This window comes from Mastomys coucha, unplaced genomic scaffold (genome assembly GCF_008632895.1).
Source record: "Mastomys coucha isolate ucsf_1 unplaced genomic scaffold, UCSF_Mcou_1 pScaffold20, whole genome shotgun sequence".
Taxonomy (NCBI): domain Eukaryota; kingdom Metazoa; phylum Chordata; class Mammalia; order Rodentia; family Muridae; genus Mastomys; species Mastomys coucha.
The window spans coordinates 99985403-100000714 of record NW_022196903.1 but is presented as its reverse complement, the minus strand read 5'-3'; the positions used below and the strand labels follow the sequence as shown (position 1 = coordinate 100000714).

The 15312-nt window shown below is 38.6% G+C and overlaps 1 protein-coding gene across 8 annotated transcripts in view; it reads right to left on the bottom strand.

The window, feature by feature from the left end:
* Cntn4 (contactin 4) overlaps window positions 1–15312 on the bottom strand; it is a 975079-nt gene that overhangs the window by 71840 nt on the left and 887927 nt on the right. For all 8 annotated transcript variants that reach the window (XM_031382788.1, XM_031382782.1, XM_031382784.1 and 5 more), the window contains one exon: window positions 9217–9344. In XM_031382788.1, the coding sequence (XP_031238648.1) occupies window positions 9217–9344 (128 nt within the window). The remainder of the gene's footprint in view (window positions 1–9216; window positions 9345–15312) is intronic.

The window sequence follows — 15312 nt, the reverse complement described above, 5'->3', positions numbered from 1 at the left end:
CAATGTCTAAAAATTGTTCTTATTTTGGGCTTGTAACACAGTAAGAGTCAAGATTTTAAACTCTACTAAATACAAAACAAATGAAAAGACTTCATATATTTATGTTCATTTAAGAAAATACTAGTAGTCATGTATTATTTTTAAGTATACAGTTAATATGTTTGGAGTTATTTAAAATTTATATTGAGAAAAATGTATTTTCACTATTGCTGTAGACGAGCATCTACATAAGACTGTTAAATTCATTGTTGTTTTATATCAAACAACTTTTATAATACTTATTTTTATTGTTATAATATTTTATAGATTTTAAGGAATATGACAAAAAAGATATTGTAGGTACTGAAGGGGGATCTTTGGGAGGAGTGGGGGTACACAAGGGAAACAAGAATGTGATTTAATTCTATTTACTTAAAATATGTTTTTAAATGTTAACAAATTCAGATAAATTGAAATCATGTAACTTTTCAAAGCATAATGCAATAAAAGTTTTTTTTTTTAAAAAGAATACTTAAGATCCCTTTCCCCATAGTTGATGTTTATATTGCACCAGTATTCTTTGTTTAAAAATTATATGGCATTATTTTATATTACCAGCTTGGTATCTGGACATAAGACATTATTAATTAAGTAATATCTCATACACTGTTGAATTTTAGAATGGCTTATATTATTTTTTCTTTGCATTTCTAGAGAGAATCTATCTGTAACTTTCTCCAGGGTAAATGCCCAGAAATAGAATTTCTGGTCCATATTGGTTATATTTCATAAAATCCAAGTATCATCCAAGTATCTATTCTGGTTGTGCATTCCAGGTATTTGAGTATCATTTTCCTACCATGCACACCAACAAAGTCATTGCTATCTTTTTCTCATCTTACATATAATTAGTTGAATGCTTAAGTGCATTTTCATAATTATTAGTAGTTACAGTGATGCTTTTTAATAAGTGGCTGACTCATGCTGTGTCTAGTCTACCTCACAAGGATGAGGTATAGATGCCTATCTTCATCCTAGATGCTTTCTCATGCAAGAACAGGGTATAAAGAAATGTAAATCAAAAGATGCTGTTTTCTCATAGGCCAAGGACAGAAAAGTTAAGTGCTTACCAGTTCTCATGGAGTGTAACCTTTATAAATTTAAATCTCAGTGCTACTAGGTCTCCTTTATGAGTGACTTGGTTAAAAGAAGGAATCACTATTTTGATAGCTGGTATTTCTAAAGTTTGATAGTTTGTGAACTCTTTTATTTTTTTCTGTTCAAGTCTCAGTTTACTCTAGGGAAACAAAGGGCTTATAAGGCTACAAACCACAAAGGTATTTGCCCAGGTGCATGAGCCAAACCAGTATTATTGTTTGGTTACACATTAATGTAAATGGAATGTCCCCATTGTAAAATATCCAGAAAGGAATGTCTGCATTGTAAAAGTCCAGAAAGCCCTCTATCACAAAACGTCCTGAATCAATTGCTGGAACAGAAGCAAGATAGTGGAAGAAACAAAAAAGTGTTAGTTAATAGCAATGGCCCAGGGACAAGATGGAGACTGAGATGCCAGAGGGCTTTGGCCCCCAACAGGTCCTCCTTTTTTCTATACAGACACAAGGCATACTTAGGGTGGCAATGTCTAAATTGGTGTGGTCCTAGATGCTCCAAGGGGACTGTGCCTGTTTTAGGTCAGAGAGGTTGCAAGGACAGTCACTCCCAGAATGGTCTGACCTGTAAATGGATCATGGGGGGTACCCCATCAACTTAGCAGGGTTCCCTGTCTTAGGTTGCCATTCATAATAAGGGTGGCTTCCTCCTCTCAGTTGCCTATCACTGGCTAGCCAGTCCATTGCATTGGAAAGGGCCAAGCATAAGCTGGGTTATTTTAAGGGTCGTTTGTTTGTTCTCAGGGTTCTCATGAATGCCAGAGAAAATCATTACGTCCTGTGCCATTACATTTCAAAATATGTCAAGCTACTGTGAACATGGGCAGGACATGAGGTGCAATTGCCCACACTTTCCCTTACTATTGTAGATGCCAGTAGGATCTACTATGGATGTGGCCTGGCCACTGTCTTTCTATGGAAGGATCTATCATAATTAGTATTTAGCACTTTTAACCAACTAAGTTTTCCTTCCTACTTTAGATGCCTTGGGTCATAAATTGTGCTAATCCTATTAGGAAGGCCTTTAATTATTGCCTGGATATAATTGGTTCCAGTGGAAGACATCTAATTAGGTCAAAATGTATTCTGTTATAAGGGTCTAATGTTAAAAGCTTTTGTTATGTGTTAGCAGTCAGATGTCATTGCTGGTTACTGATTTCTGATTGATCTCTGGCCAAATCTTGACAAAGTCTTGAATAATTTTACATGTAAGATATAGGCTTTTGCAAATGCATCCCTCCTCCCAACTTTTTTCCAACTGAAAAGACTATATTTCCACTCATCTCTCTATTCATGGGATGGTTGATATTTCTCAATGTCCCATAGAGTTAACACAGAAGATGAATTTTACACTGCCTATACTGGAGATGCTATAGGTAACCTAATCTATGGTACTGGGAAGTTTTGTTTTTCTATGTGTATTGTCTTAGTTAGCGTTTCATTGCCGTGAAGTGACACTATGACCAGAGCAACTCCTACAAAGTAAAATGTTTAATTTGGGCTGGCTTACAGTTTCAGAGGTTTAGTCCATTATCATCAGGGTAGGAAGCATGGCAACATACAGATAGACACAGTGCTGGAAGAGCTGAGAGTGGTACATCTTGACCCACAGGCAGCAAGGGGAGACTATGTCACTGGACATAGCTTGAGCATAGGAGACCTCTAAGCCTGCCTCCACAGTAATACACTTCTTCCAATAAGATCATGCCACCCAAGTGCTACTCCCTATGGCCAAGCATTCAAACACATGAGTCTTTGTGATTTATTCCTATTTGAACCACCACATAGGTATATTTATATGATTATATGTAAATACATACCTCTATACATGTATATATGTGATGGAGCTACTACACGCACACACACACATGCGCGCACACACACACACATGTATGGATAAATGTACTCAAAGAAGCTGTTGTTTCTGAACATGAAAGACATAAATGGACTTTTGATGAGGTGAACAATGATCACTGTGTCTGGCAAGGAAGTAATCAATTGAATGTTCACTCAATCCCTGGAGTACCTTCAGTGGGCAGGGTTGCAAGAGAATGCAGAATTAACTTTTTTTGTGGGAGTATATGGGGTCTGAGTTAAGGTGTACAGAAAACGTTACTTCTAGTATAGACCCTTGAAGTAAAATTTTTTTGTTTGATTGTGATTGTGATTCTATATAATGACTTAAAATAAATGGATGAAAAAAACTCTTAGCATTCAGGTGAAATTATATTAAACTGTTATGTTGGCCTATATCAAAAGAAACATCAATGTATTAGTAAAGGGTTAGCCTAGGAAAAGTATAAAGCAGAAGTCCAGCTAGGATAGGCTGGTCACAGTGAGAGCTTTGTGGGTTAAAGGACCCCAGTGACTGTCCTTTACATTGTAAAGTCTTCCTAGCCTACTTTTTTTTTTTTTAACTATATGAATCTCTACAAATCCTGTAGAATTAAGCTAAATACATTATTTACTGACTGGCCAAAGTTATTGTTCTGTTACAAGTCATGATCTATTGCCTCTCTGGATTTTCAACATATGTCCAAATTATGATTCACTCTGCTGACTCTGGAGATTAATATCCTGGGAAAGAAATCTCTGTACCAATTGTAGCTAGTCATCTCTTAGGAATTTCCAGGACATGAGGTTACCATAGGTGTGAGCAGAACTGTGAGTGATCAGGTTATAGTATATGTCTCACACCAATCCTTAAAGGATTACATAAGAAAAACTTATCCAAAGAAAGGATCTACATATATCCAAAGGATTGCAGTCCAAAAGGCAAAGTTTATGTTTGAACACAGGTCTTTAACTCTACAGTCTTACTACAGTTTAAAAGCACACTCATATAAAGGAATTGTCTGTCTGACTTCTAAATATACATTATTTATAAATATTGAACTATCAATTTCATAAGATTTCGACATTTAAAAATATGTTTTGTTCCCCTAACCAATTGAACATGGGATTGCTCTTCTTTTTGTTTTTCACATTTTTTATTAGGTATTTTCTTTATTTACATGTCATATGATATCTCCTTTCCCAGTTTCCCCTATGGAAAAGAAATTAAAAAATTAAAAAAAAAAACCCTGTTCCCTCCCCTCTTCCCCTGTTCACCAACCAACCCTCTCCCGCTTCCTGGCCGTGGCATTCCCCTACACTGGGGCATAGAACCTTCACAGGGCCAAGGTCCTCTCCTGCCCTTGATGACTGACTAGGCCTGTACATATGCTGCTGGAGCCATCAGTCTCACCATGTGTAGTCTTTGGTTGGTGGTTTAGTCCCTGGGAGTTCCTATTGTTGCTTTTCTTAGCTTTGGGGTAGACACAAACAAGCAGGTGGCTGGATACAACCCGTTGGTCATGGTATACAGACACATACATTCACTAACAATGGGAAGCATAGAGATCAGTTGCATTTCTCATTTGACATGAAGTGTTTTTCAGGTCTTCTCCCTCGATGCGATGATGCAGAAGGCTAGGGGCAAGGCTCAGAAGACCTGCATTCCCATGAAGTACTCTAACCAGTTTTTACTTGCTAGGGGACATAGGCAAAGTCTTTCATTTGTAGTAAGGTGCCTGTCAAAGCATAGACTGAAACCACTAACCACAGTTACACAAGTTTCCTTTGGAGGTAGTGTGACAAGATAACCATGGTAATCATCTCCATAGCTTAAAAGCCTGCATTTTATGTTGATCCCTGGAGATGATCAATAGAAGATAGGGTTGTTATTACCATGGTTATCCTGTCTATCCACACCCAGCCAAACAACCTCAGGTGCTCTGCTTTAGGCTTGAGACTTAAAAGGACTTGTCATATATAAAGCCTGTGTAGCTGAGGCACCTGCCATGAAAACTGACACAGGGCTTGCTAACTCTGGTATAAAGATAAAAAGTTAGTGAATCCAATACTGCATGTAGAGGTAGTAGCCATCCTCATAGTTCTTAATAACATTGAAAATAATAAATATATACCTTTGTTTAAAGGGTGCTTTCTGCTAGGATTGGGGAGTCTAACTTGAGACGCGTTCTTGCTTAGAGTCAAACAGAAAACCAAATTCCAAGTATACTATAACTAGCATAAAAAATAAAATCAGCAAAACTTAGAAATGTAGGAGGATAATCAAGAGTCTCCTGGGCACCTGTCAGAATCTGGCAGTCTGGAAGCCTGCTCATGCATAATTTGAATATTTATCCCCTAGATGGATACTTGCCAGGGATTTATTTTAAACCTCCTGTCTCATGTAGAGAGTGTGCCCTCTTCTCCTGTACTTACTGATCCCGTGTCTGAAAATATCTACCTTCAGCCTCTCTCCAAATAACTGGGCCAGAGGTAGTGAGTAAGAGAATTGAATTTTAAACGAGTGGTTAATGACAAAATTATTGTAAAAAGGTTAGGAGGGAAATGTGTTCTGATGTCTGACCTTCCCAGAGTTCTAATCCCAGACATATGAAGAGATCAAAAAGAACACAAGCACATTTTAAGGTTAGAGAGCACCTTCTCTGATAAAACAGTCTCTTTGTAGATCTGGAAAGTGAATTAAAATATGGCAGTATGCCATATCCCAGGCTAAATGGCTACAATTGCACTAAAGGTGTGGGTTTGGAGCATTTGATGAGGGACGAGTACATGGCACAGTTCATGCTGAGTTCAGAACGGTTTTTCTCTGCCTTTATTGTGCTTTATGGAGCAGATTTCTCAATTGTATTTCTCAGCTTATTTTAATGTCCTTGGTAGAAGCTGTCAGAATAGTCTTCACTACACAGGCATTACCCCGTAATACCACTTGAGGGCTTCCTAACTCCCTTGGACTGTAAGGTAACAGGATTCTTGTCTTCTGTAACCCCACTGACCAAATGAAGTTCATATCATCACCTCCATATCATAACAGCACAGGAATCCGAGGCCTGGGCATAGAAGCTGATCTATCTGAGTGCCACTGATCAAGTCCAGAGAGACCACTGAAGCACATGAACTTCCAGTGGAATCTGGGTTTCTAGGCTGGGACAAGCTGATCTTATTGTTTACATACTAGCATGCCTGCCTTCCTCTCTTCAAATTACCCATGCCTTCCTCTTTCTCATATTGTTTTGAAAATTTTAGTGTGTGTGTGTTTCCTGAGACATTGTCTCTTGTAGCTCAGGCTAGTCTCAAATTCTCTCTGGAGCCAAGGCTGGCCTTGCAACACTGATCCTCTTGCCTTAGCATTCCAAGTGCTGATATTATAAGTATGCAGAAAATTTGGAGTTTTTTTGTGGGTGTTTTTGTATGTACAAATATATATGTATGTGTGGTATACTTACGTATGTGTGGTATACATACTTATATGTACAGGTGAGCTTGTACATTGTACACATGGATGTGAAGTCTAGAGGCAGACCAGATGCTGTTCTCTGGGAGCTGGCCACCTTATTTTCTTGGATAGTGTCATGTCAGGTAGGCTGAACTGCCTGGCTAGGGAGTCCCAGAGATCCTCCCTGCCTAGGAACTACATACGCACGTCACCAGGTCTGGCTTGTAAGATCTGTATTCTGTATATTGAATGCAAGTCCTCATGCTTATAAGAATAGCACATTACTGAGGGAGCCACCTCAGCCCAGTTCTTATAGTCATAAAATTCTATGCTGACACCCTTGTTCAACATAGGCAGGATATCTGAATCCTTCTAAGTCCAGTGGAAGTCTCTTGAAAATGTTTCTGAAGGTGAAGTTCCCATTTTCAACCATAAACATACCACCCAGACTACTTTGGCATATTCTCTTGTAACAATGAATACTTAATACTCTTATGTATGCTGACATAACTAAATGTAATTTAACAGTGCTATTTTTTAATTCATTGCTATTGACAGAAAACTATTGTTTTTCCAATAGGTATAGAAACACATAAATGATTACTAAAATTAAAAAACAACTCTGTACTTACTGAACCTCTAGTTATACTTGAGGAATTATTGCACACATCTTATTAGATGGCAAGTAATGAATTATTTAGTTTAGGAAGATAAGTAAAGTAATTATGTCAACAATATTTATATCCATAAAGAATATGAGGTACAAGATATACTTCATTCTGGTGTATTTGGAAGTTTTACTCTGTGGTACTGAACAATGATTCAGCAGAGAATTAAATGGTCGGTTGGGAATAATTTCTTCATCTTTCGGGTGGCATCTCCAGAGTATGCATTCTGATGAGAAGATACCCCACTCTCTCCAGTGCAGCAAGGAAATATGATGTCTATATTTGTGTGTCTATAACCTCTACCCCACTTGCCTTTTTTAATTACTCTACTGGGTTAGAAACTTCATTAAGTGTTCAATGATATAGAATGTGGGATATAGAATGCCATTTTATTATAATATAAATAACAACTATGTCAATAACAATAATAACCATCACTATTCTCAGGCACCCACGCTTACCACTTAATGTGGATCATCACAGATATAGAAACCATGTAAAGAATCCAGTGAGGCTATTACCTCCATATAGGCTACTAATCACATTCAAGGTCATAGAGATAGTAAGTCAAGGAAATGAGATTTAAGTCACATCTCTTTGACTGTAATCCTGGTCTTTAATCATAACTTAACATGGTGTGCTAGTATTTTCTTATATGTGTATAAGAGGGCCATCACTCTAACAGGGCTGAACTTGATTAGTGCCTACCTTGGAAGGCTTGGGGTCCCTATTGTGATCCTAGTCAATCATGCAATCTCCTCTGGTAGCTGACATAACCATATATTACCAAAGGTTTCTAGATGGAATTCTATGCTATAAATATAAGCTAGTCTCCTTTTCTTTTGCCCAGGGAAACAGAGTGAAGCTACAGGCATATGCCTATGCTACTGGTTCAGAGAATTAATAAACCAAAGTAGTTGTAGTCCAGATAAATACAGATCTACCTCTAACTAATGCTGTCAGACTTTCAATTCTCCATCTTTACAGATAAGTACACTCATGATAAAAAAGACTTTCAAGATGGCAGCAAATTGTCAACTTCCAATGACGCTGACATATATAATTAGGTGAAATTTTTTGGCTTCATGCTTAAGTTATAATTGAGGTAAATATTCTTTCTGAATATTTTAGCTTGCCTTGGGCTATCTTACTTCAGAGAGGAAACTACAAATAGGTCAGTAAGAAAGAATATGAAGCAATTCATCAGAATGCATTGAGTATCAGCAGGAAAAATGGTCTCCAATTTACCAGTAGAACCAGGGAGAACTTGAGTCAGATTTCTGACCTTAAGTCCTTCCATTTGTGGTGACCTTCAACAAGTCACCACACTGAGTGTTATTTTTATTAGTCAAAGCACCACTGAGTTTCCCAGCAATTGAAAAATCCTAAGACTGACTGTGCAAGACAGGAGGTGATAGAAATTCAAATGAAATGTAAATTAAGATCTCATCCTTTACAATTCTCGGCACTTCCAGCAATGCCATCAACCTGGTGTTGGGGCAGTCTCACATCATACGCTGTGCTATGAGCATAAAGGACTTTCAGTCATGAAATATAAAGCACCCAGACTAAGAGATGAGGAACATTTTATTTCCTTCAAACTGACAAGGTTGGCTGGGTGACTTAAGCAAAGCACACAGGTGATCAAAACCCTTTATTACTTGGAGAAGCCATATCCATATCTCTGAACACCCAGGGCGGCTCTTTGTAAAACTGCCAGTGTCGTTGCTTAAACAATGTTTGCTAAAAATAGTACTTGAATCATGGATTTTTAATTTGTTAGCACAGGGTTCCTAGACATGAATTTCAAACCTATAGAGACTTGAAAGAAATTTAATTAAAGGACTGCAGATAACATTCGTTACAATACTATAATAGGCACAATGGCTGTAATTCTGAAATTGTATTGGATGATGCTGAAATAAGATAGCCTTTCAATCATATTCATTACCAACGGTTCTCGAAGAATTGTTAATCATATCATGCTTGGTGTGATGAATTAATCTAGCAACAGTGTTATCTGTACATATTAATATGAACACTGCCTGCCACGTCTGGATATTCTATTATTAGAAGTAAAGACACATGGGTTCTCTGAGTTAGCCATTACCTTTCACAACCACATTCCCAGTACTGCTGGCAGTTCCAAAATGGTTTGTGGCTATGCAGGTGTAACTTCCAGCATCAGATTTAGTCACATTGATGATTCTGAGGTTTCCATCTTCAGAAATGGTAATTCTGAAAGTAAAGCAAATAAGGAAAATGTTGTGATGTTTATCTCGTGAGAAATTATTTCTGTCATTCTGTTGCCTTGCACACTATAAATCATAGTTACATCATTTGACAGCCTTGTCTGTTTTTAGGAAGTCTGTCTACATATGCATAAACATTATTGGGATGTGTGATGTGTTTAATACTTCCCTATTTTTCTTGCTAAAAACAGTCTCAGATGTTGGTTAGAACAACAATTATGAATATTAGATTGGTTGTAGGCATTTCTCTTTCCATGAGAGCAATGCAAAGGGAAATCTTGAAGATCGCCATTAATTTTAAAACTGTTAATGAAAAACTTAAAAAAGGAGGTTGAGGAGATAGTTTTGTTGGTGAAATGCTTGCTATGGAATGGTGAGGACTCGGGTTCCCTTTCCAGAACCTATGTGAAAAGGGCAGGGTTGGGTGGCATGGGTTTTTAATCCCAGCAGTGGGAAGGCAGAGCTAGATGAATGCCTCAGACTTACTGGTTAGCAAGTTTAGCTTGTCCAGTGAGTTCCGGGTGAGTAAGAGACCTCGTCTTAAAAAAACTAAGAAGGTCAGCATGCAAGGAACAATACCCTAGGAATTTACCCCTGGCCTCCCTACATGTGCCCTCAGGCCCTTACTTCCCTCATTCCCTCATGATCTGTCTCTGTCTGTCTGTCTGTCTTACTTGGTTTATGTTTTGTCTTAAATGACCTTTAGTCACACTGGTCCTAGAGTATTTCAGATCTCTTTCTACCTCAGGGTCTTTATACTTACTATTCTGGCAGACTTGGGTATTATTTCCCCATTTGTCAGTTCCTTGTTCTTTGTTCTGTATCTTCTGAGAGCAGGAACAGTGTTCATCTTATGTTTATCTTGAATCTTTTGTACTGAATAGAGTGGGTTAAATGCCCTTAAAACTGTTGTTAGCTGTAGAATGAATGAATTTATAAGTAAATTCTATTCTCAGAATTGAAATATGTTATGGGAACTTTGAGTGGCTAAGCCACTGGGTGCTAGTAGATATTTCAGCCAAGGATCTAGAATGGGCAGAGCTTTACTTCACAGAATGTTTGACAAGATTTTTTTTTTTAAATAAACACAACTGAAGATTTAAATTTACTATATGCAGACTCTGTGTTTACTATCTTTTGGATAATGACACTATAGCTCTGCCCAGGATGTGTTCCATATTATGAACAAGTTAGCTAGAATATCAGAAAACCTCATCTAATGATGTTGAAATCACAAACATGAGTGTTTAGACATCACACATGCCAGTTCTGCTTGCTCATCTTTGTAACCTTGGGTCTCCTTGTCTAAGACATGGAATTTATTAACCAAACCTGACTGGCTCTTGGAAAGAACAGATTCTGTGGGACTTCAAGCATGCTCCCCTGGTGTTTATTAGCCAGTAATGTCTTTCATCTTTTAGTTTTGTTGATTATTAATCAATTGATTGATATTTTTTCCTTACTTTTTTTGAGAAAGAGACGTACTATGTAGCACAGGCCGGCCTTGTATTTCTGATCCCAGTGCTGTGATTATAGGTGAATACTAAGATATCTGTCCTCTTTAATCTTGAACAATGGACTATTATTTAGTCACTTCTATATATCAGAAGATGGGCTTAACAAAATCCTCTTAAGTACTTTCATTTTATAGAGTAGTTAGGCCAGCCTATATATTAACTGAGCCATCTCAAATCAACAGAGAAGGCACAGAGAGGCAACTAGAGTGTTATGGTTGGGGGGGGGTCTGTATGAGTGCATGATCGCTGTGGCTGTGCTCCTTCCTGATGGAAGCCTGGAGTCAGGAACAGTGGCTTCCGGGCTGAGATATTTCCCCTTATGGACAATAAAAGTCAAGTTGGAACCATGGCTATTACGATGGCGTTGGCTCCTGGCACTTGGCCCTTGAGAACTGCCTCGGTACTTGTATGCTTTATATTTTACAAGCTGCAAAGCCTGTGGAGACTCAATTAAAGCAGAGTTTCCAAAGTAACCAAAACCTGCCCTCAGCAATGGCTGTGGTTGTTATGGGTTTGAATTCAGAATCACACAAGATGAAGCAGCTTTAAAATTAGACACAGGTCCTATTTGCAGCACACAGAGAAGAGAAACTGCACATTGGAGACTTCTGTTTATGAGTCATCCAGCAAAGAAGGATATAGGAACCAAAGCCAACCAAGTTTAAGACTCAATAGATGATCAAGGTATAAAGTCAGGTAATGCACCTACGTAAGTACTGGGCAGGTAGACCCTGTCAGCATCTGCCATGGAATGGGGCTCACATTTCCTTGTGGATTTTTACTCAGTCAGGAGTGGATGTGTGAAAGAGAGGCACCAATCAGTTATCCATGCTCCTTTAAAAACTCATTACTAATACTTATATAAATAATGTTAATGAAACTCATTGAGTCATATACCCGGGACTTGAAAGTAGAAGTGGGGATAGTTTGGAAGAGGAAGGGTAATAACTGGAGTAGGAGTGGGGGAAAAGGTAATCAGGAAGTGAATATCAACAAAGTATATCATGTGCATGTGTAAAAGTGTCAGAAGAAAACTGATTACCATGCACAAAAATGTAGTAGATAATGATGACATTCGTATTGGTTTTTATATATAGTTACTACCTTCAGTAATAAAATTCCTCAAAGCTACAGTTTTCAAAAGCATTCTTGCTCTAGCTAAATCAAAGCCTTGGTTGAAAAAGATGCAAACAGGAGGCCTTCTGCTTACTCACCCACAGCGACATATACAGTTGCTCACTGAACAGCATTTGATTCCTTATTTACCAGGGAGCAGATGTACTAACAAAAGCAGAGTGGCGACCACATTTTAATTACCTCAATAATAACAAAAATAGCTTTCAAGGATTTAATCACATTCCTATTTATGAGACAATTTGCTGGAAATTGAGAAATGTTGGCATATGATAACTCAGTAAATAGGGTGGCGTTCAGAGTTTGGATGTGAATTGAATTCATCTAACAGGAGGTAGATGAGCCTGGAACATAGTAAACACACAGGGACACTTGCAATGCACAAAGGTCTATTAATAGATTGTTTCAATTAAAACAGTATCTTTCTAATGCCAAAATCCTAAAGCTATTGCCCAAATTAAACTGTAACATGTAAATACTAGGGATCAGAAAGGATGCAGAGGATTTCCCAAAAAATGATGTGGCATCTAGCCTACCCTTGATACATGTCAAGTGTATAACATGACCACATTATTTATGCTCAAAGTCAGGACAGCTCAACCTTTTCAGTATTGATATTTTGAACTAGATGATTCTTAGTCTTTGGGAAGGATGCCAAGCAGCATACCAGGGCTATCTCAGGTCCCATCTCATCCCGTTATGTTCTGACAATAAAAAAGGTTTGAGGGAACTTGTCTTTGGGGAGAGGGCAAATTTTACCTCTAGTTGAGAACTCATCTAGGCCCATTTGCTATTGCAGTGACTGCCATTGGTTCTGTCCTGTACCTTGCCCCTCCAACCACTACCATCACAGAGGTAAATAAAAGTTTTTTTTAAAAGACTTGAAATATTAGAATTTATACAAGAGGATGACAGAGAGGAGGATCATTTGGATGAAGGACAACTTCAGTAGCCTTCACTAAATCATGTCATCTTGCTATGACTGCTTATTCTACTTTGGTGCAATCCAGATTAGAGGGTGAGCTGATGTTCTCAGAATGGTTCCCTTGCAATACAGTTGACTAAGAAGATGAATTCTGGTCCTAAAGTTAAATCTCACTCTTATTCTTAAGTTGTGTCATTTTGAGTAAAGTGGTATCTCGGTACTTATTTTTAAAAAAATCACTTTATTAGTTTACATTTCAAGTGATATCTTCCTCAGTTTCCCCTCTACAATCCCCCCTCATTCCATCCCCTCTTCCCTCCCCTTTGCCTCTAAGGGGGTGCTCCTCCACCCAGGAATGGGTGCATTACTGTCTTACTTAATTTGAGGAAACAGATTAATAACAACTATGTCTTGTAGGTTGTTGGTAAGTTTTGCAGCATTGAGAAAAATGTGTGGCATACCAAATGTACCAACTAGGTGTATCAACCAACTAACTGCTCTTGTCAGTGGCGCTCCATACCACACATTCCCACTCCTACCACCATCCCCCAATTCCTTCCCTTATCCTATGTTTCAAGCATCGATAAAGGACTGCTCAGGTGAAGATGAGCCAATTCTGTCACCTGGAGTTCTGCAACTTATTAGCATGTTTAACAAAGCATACGGGTGACACTAAACAGGCACAGAATAGTGACGGAATATGAGCAATATTTGTGGTTATTTAATAATCCACACCCCAGATAATAAACCTTTGTCATATGACAATTTCTTCCTAATTAAAATATTCCCTCCTAGAGGGAGGAGAGAGGCTCATGGGACTTGGGAAATGAACAACCTTCGAAGTCCATAACAAGGCCCCTCCCCACCATTATAAAAGCAGGAGACAGCTGCCTGGGGAAGAAACTCTAACCAGCCCAGCTGCTGGGAGAAGGTACTCTTTGATCTGTAGAGCCATGGGCAAGTCATGCAGAGAGCTCTTGCTGCTCATAAATTGCCACCCATCCTGGTTGGGCTTTTTGGTGATACAACTGCCTTTGAGTCTATGCACCTGTAAGCAACCCCTCCCTGACACTCCTATAAGGAATCTCTATGAGCTCATCACTTCAACAACTTGACTTTGGATGGTATCATTTATTTGGACTATTTTTCTTGTGTGTGTGCCCTAGCTGGACTAAAATGCTTGTTCACCCCTCTCCAGGAAAAATTAACACAATAGCCTCCACCTGCATACTTACATTTTCAATGAATGCTTTAAACATGACAAGACATCTAGAAACAATGTTCATATGTTATAGACCAAACATTTTTGAGTGGAATGGCCATTACTTCTCTAATAAGAAAAAAAATTTTTTTCATAACCCTAACTGAATAAAGAGTAGGGTGCAGCTAGGCAATGGTGGCGCACACCTTTAATCCCAGCACTTGGGAGGCAGAGGCAGGCAGATTTCTGAGTTCGAGGCCAGCATGGTCTACAGAGTGAGTTCCAGGACAGCCAGGGCTATACAGAGAAACCCTGTCTCAAAGAAATAAAAAGAGTACGGTGCAAACCTGTCTGACCAGGTGACCCTGTTCTCTTCACTTTAGTGGTTGGTTTAAGAATGCCCTTGCCACCAAAACCAGAGTCTATCTGAGGAGACAATCTTTTTCTGATGAATTGCTGAACTTGGAAGATATAAAACTAGAAGTTTGGGCAGTTACTTCACAAAGGAAAGAAAAAAAAAAAGCAATTCTGGGGGAAATCAAGCAAAGAGACTGAGAGAGGCAAAGACAGAGAGGCCAGAAGCTTATGCCAATGTTGAGCTTCTGATTCTGCCCAACAGTTAGGAACCCATGATATATGAACCAATAATTTCAGATACCAGGAATGGAGTTTTCAGCCCATAAAAGTAGAAGAATGCAATCTCCTGAAGACACTGCTGAACTTGTCCAGGTGGTATTAGATATGAGAGTGCAGGCAGAGAATGGGTTTTTGCCAGTGAGTCAGTGGTGGCTGCCTCTCCTGAACACATTATGAGCAAACTGATGAATGCTCATTATGGTAGAATAGCCACAGAGCATTGAGTGTGGCGACTTGACCCCAAACTTCCTCATATATGACTGGATCATATTTCTAGCTACTTATCTCTACATTTTAAGGCTTTCATTCATTCTTAGAAGGGGGAACAAAATACCCACGGAAGGAGTTGTAGAGACTAGCTATGGAGCAGAGACTAAAGGAAGGACAATTCAGAGACTGCTCCACCTGGGAATCCTTCCCATATTCAATTATCAAATCTAGACACTATTACGAATGCCAGCCAATGCTGGATGACAGGAGCCTGATATAGTTATCTCCTGAGAGGCTCTAACAGTATCTGACTAATACAGAAGTAGAGGCT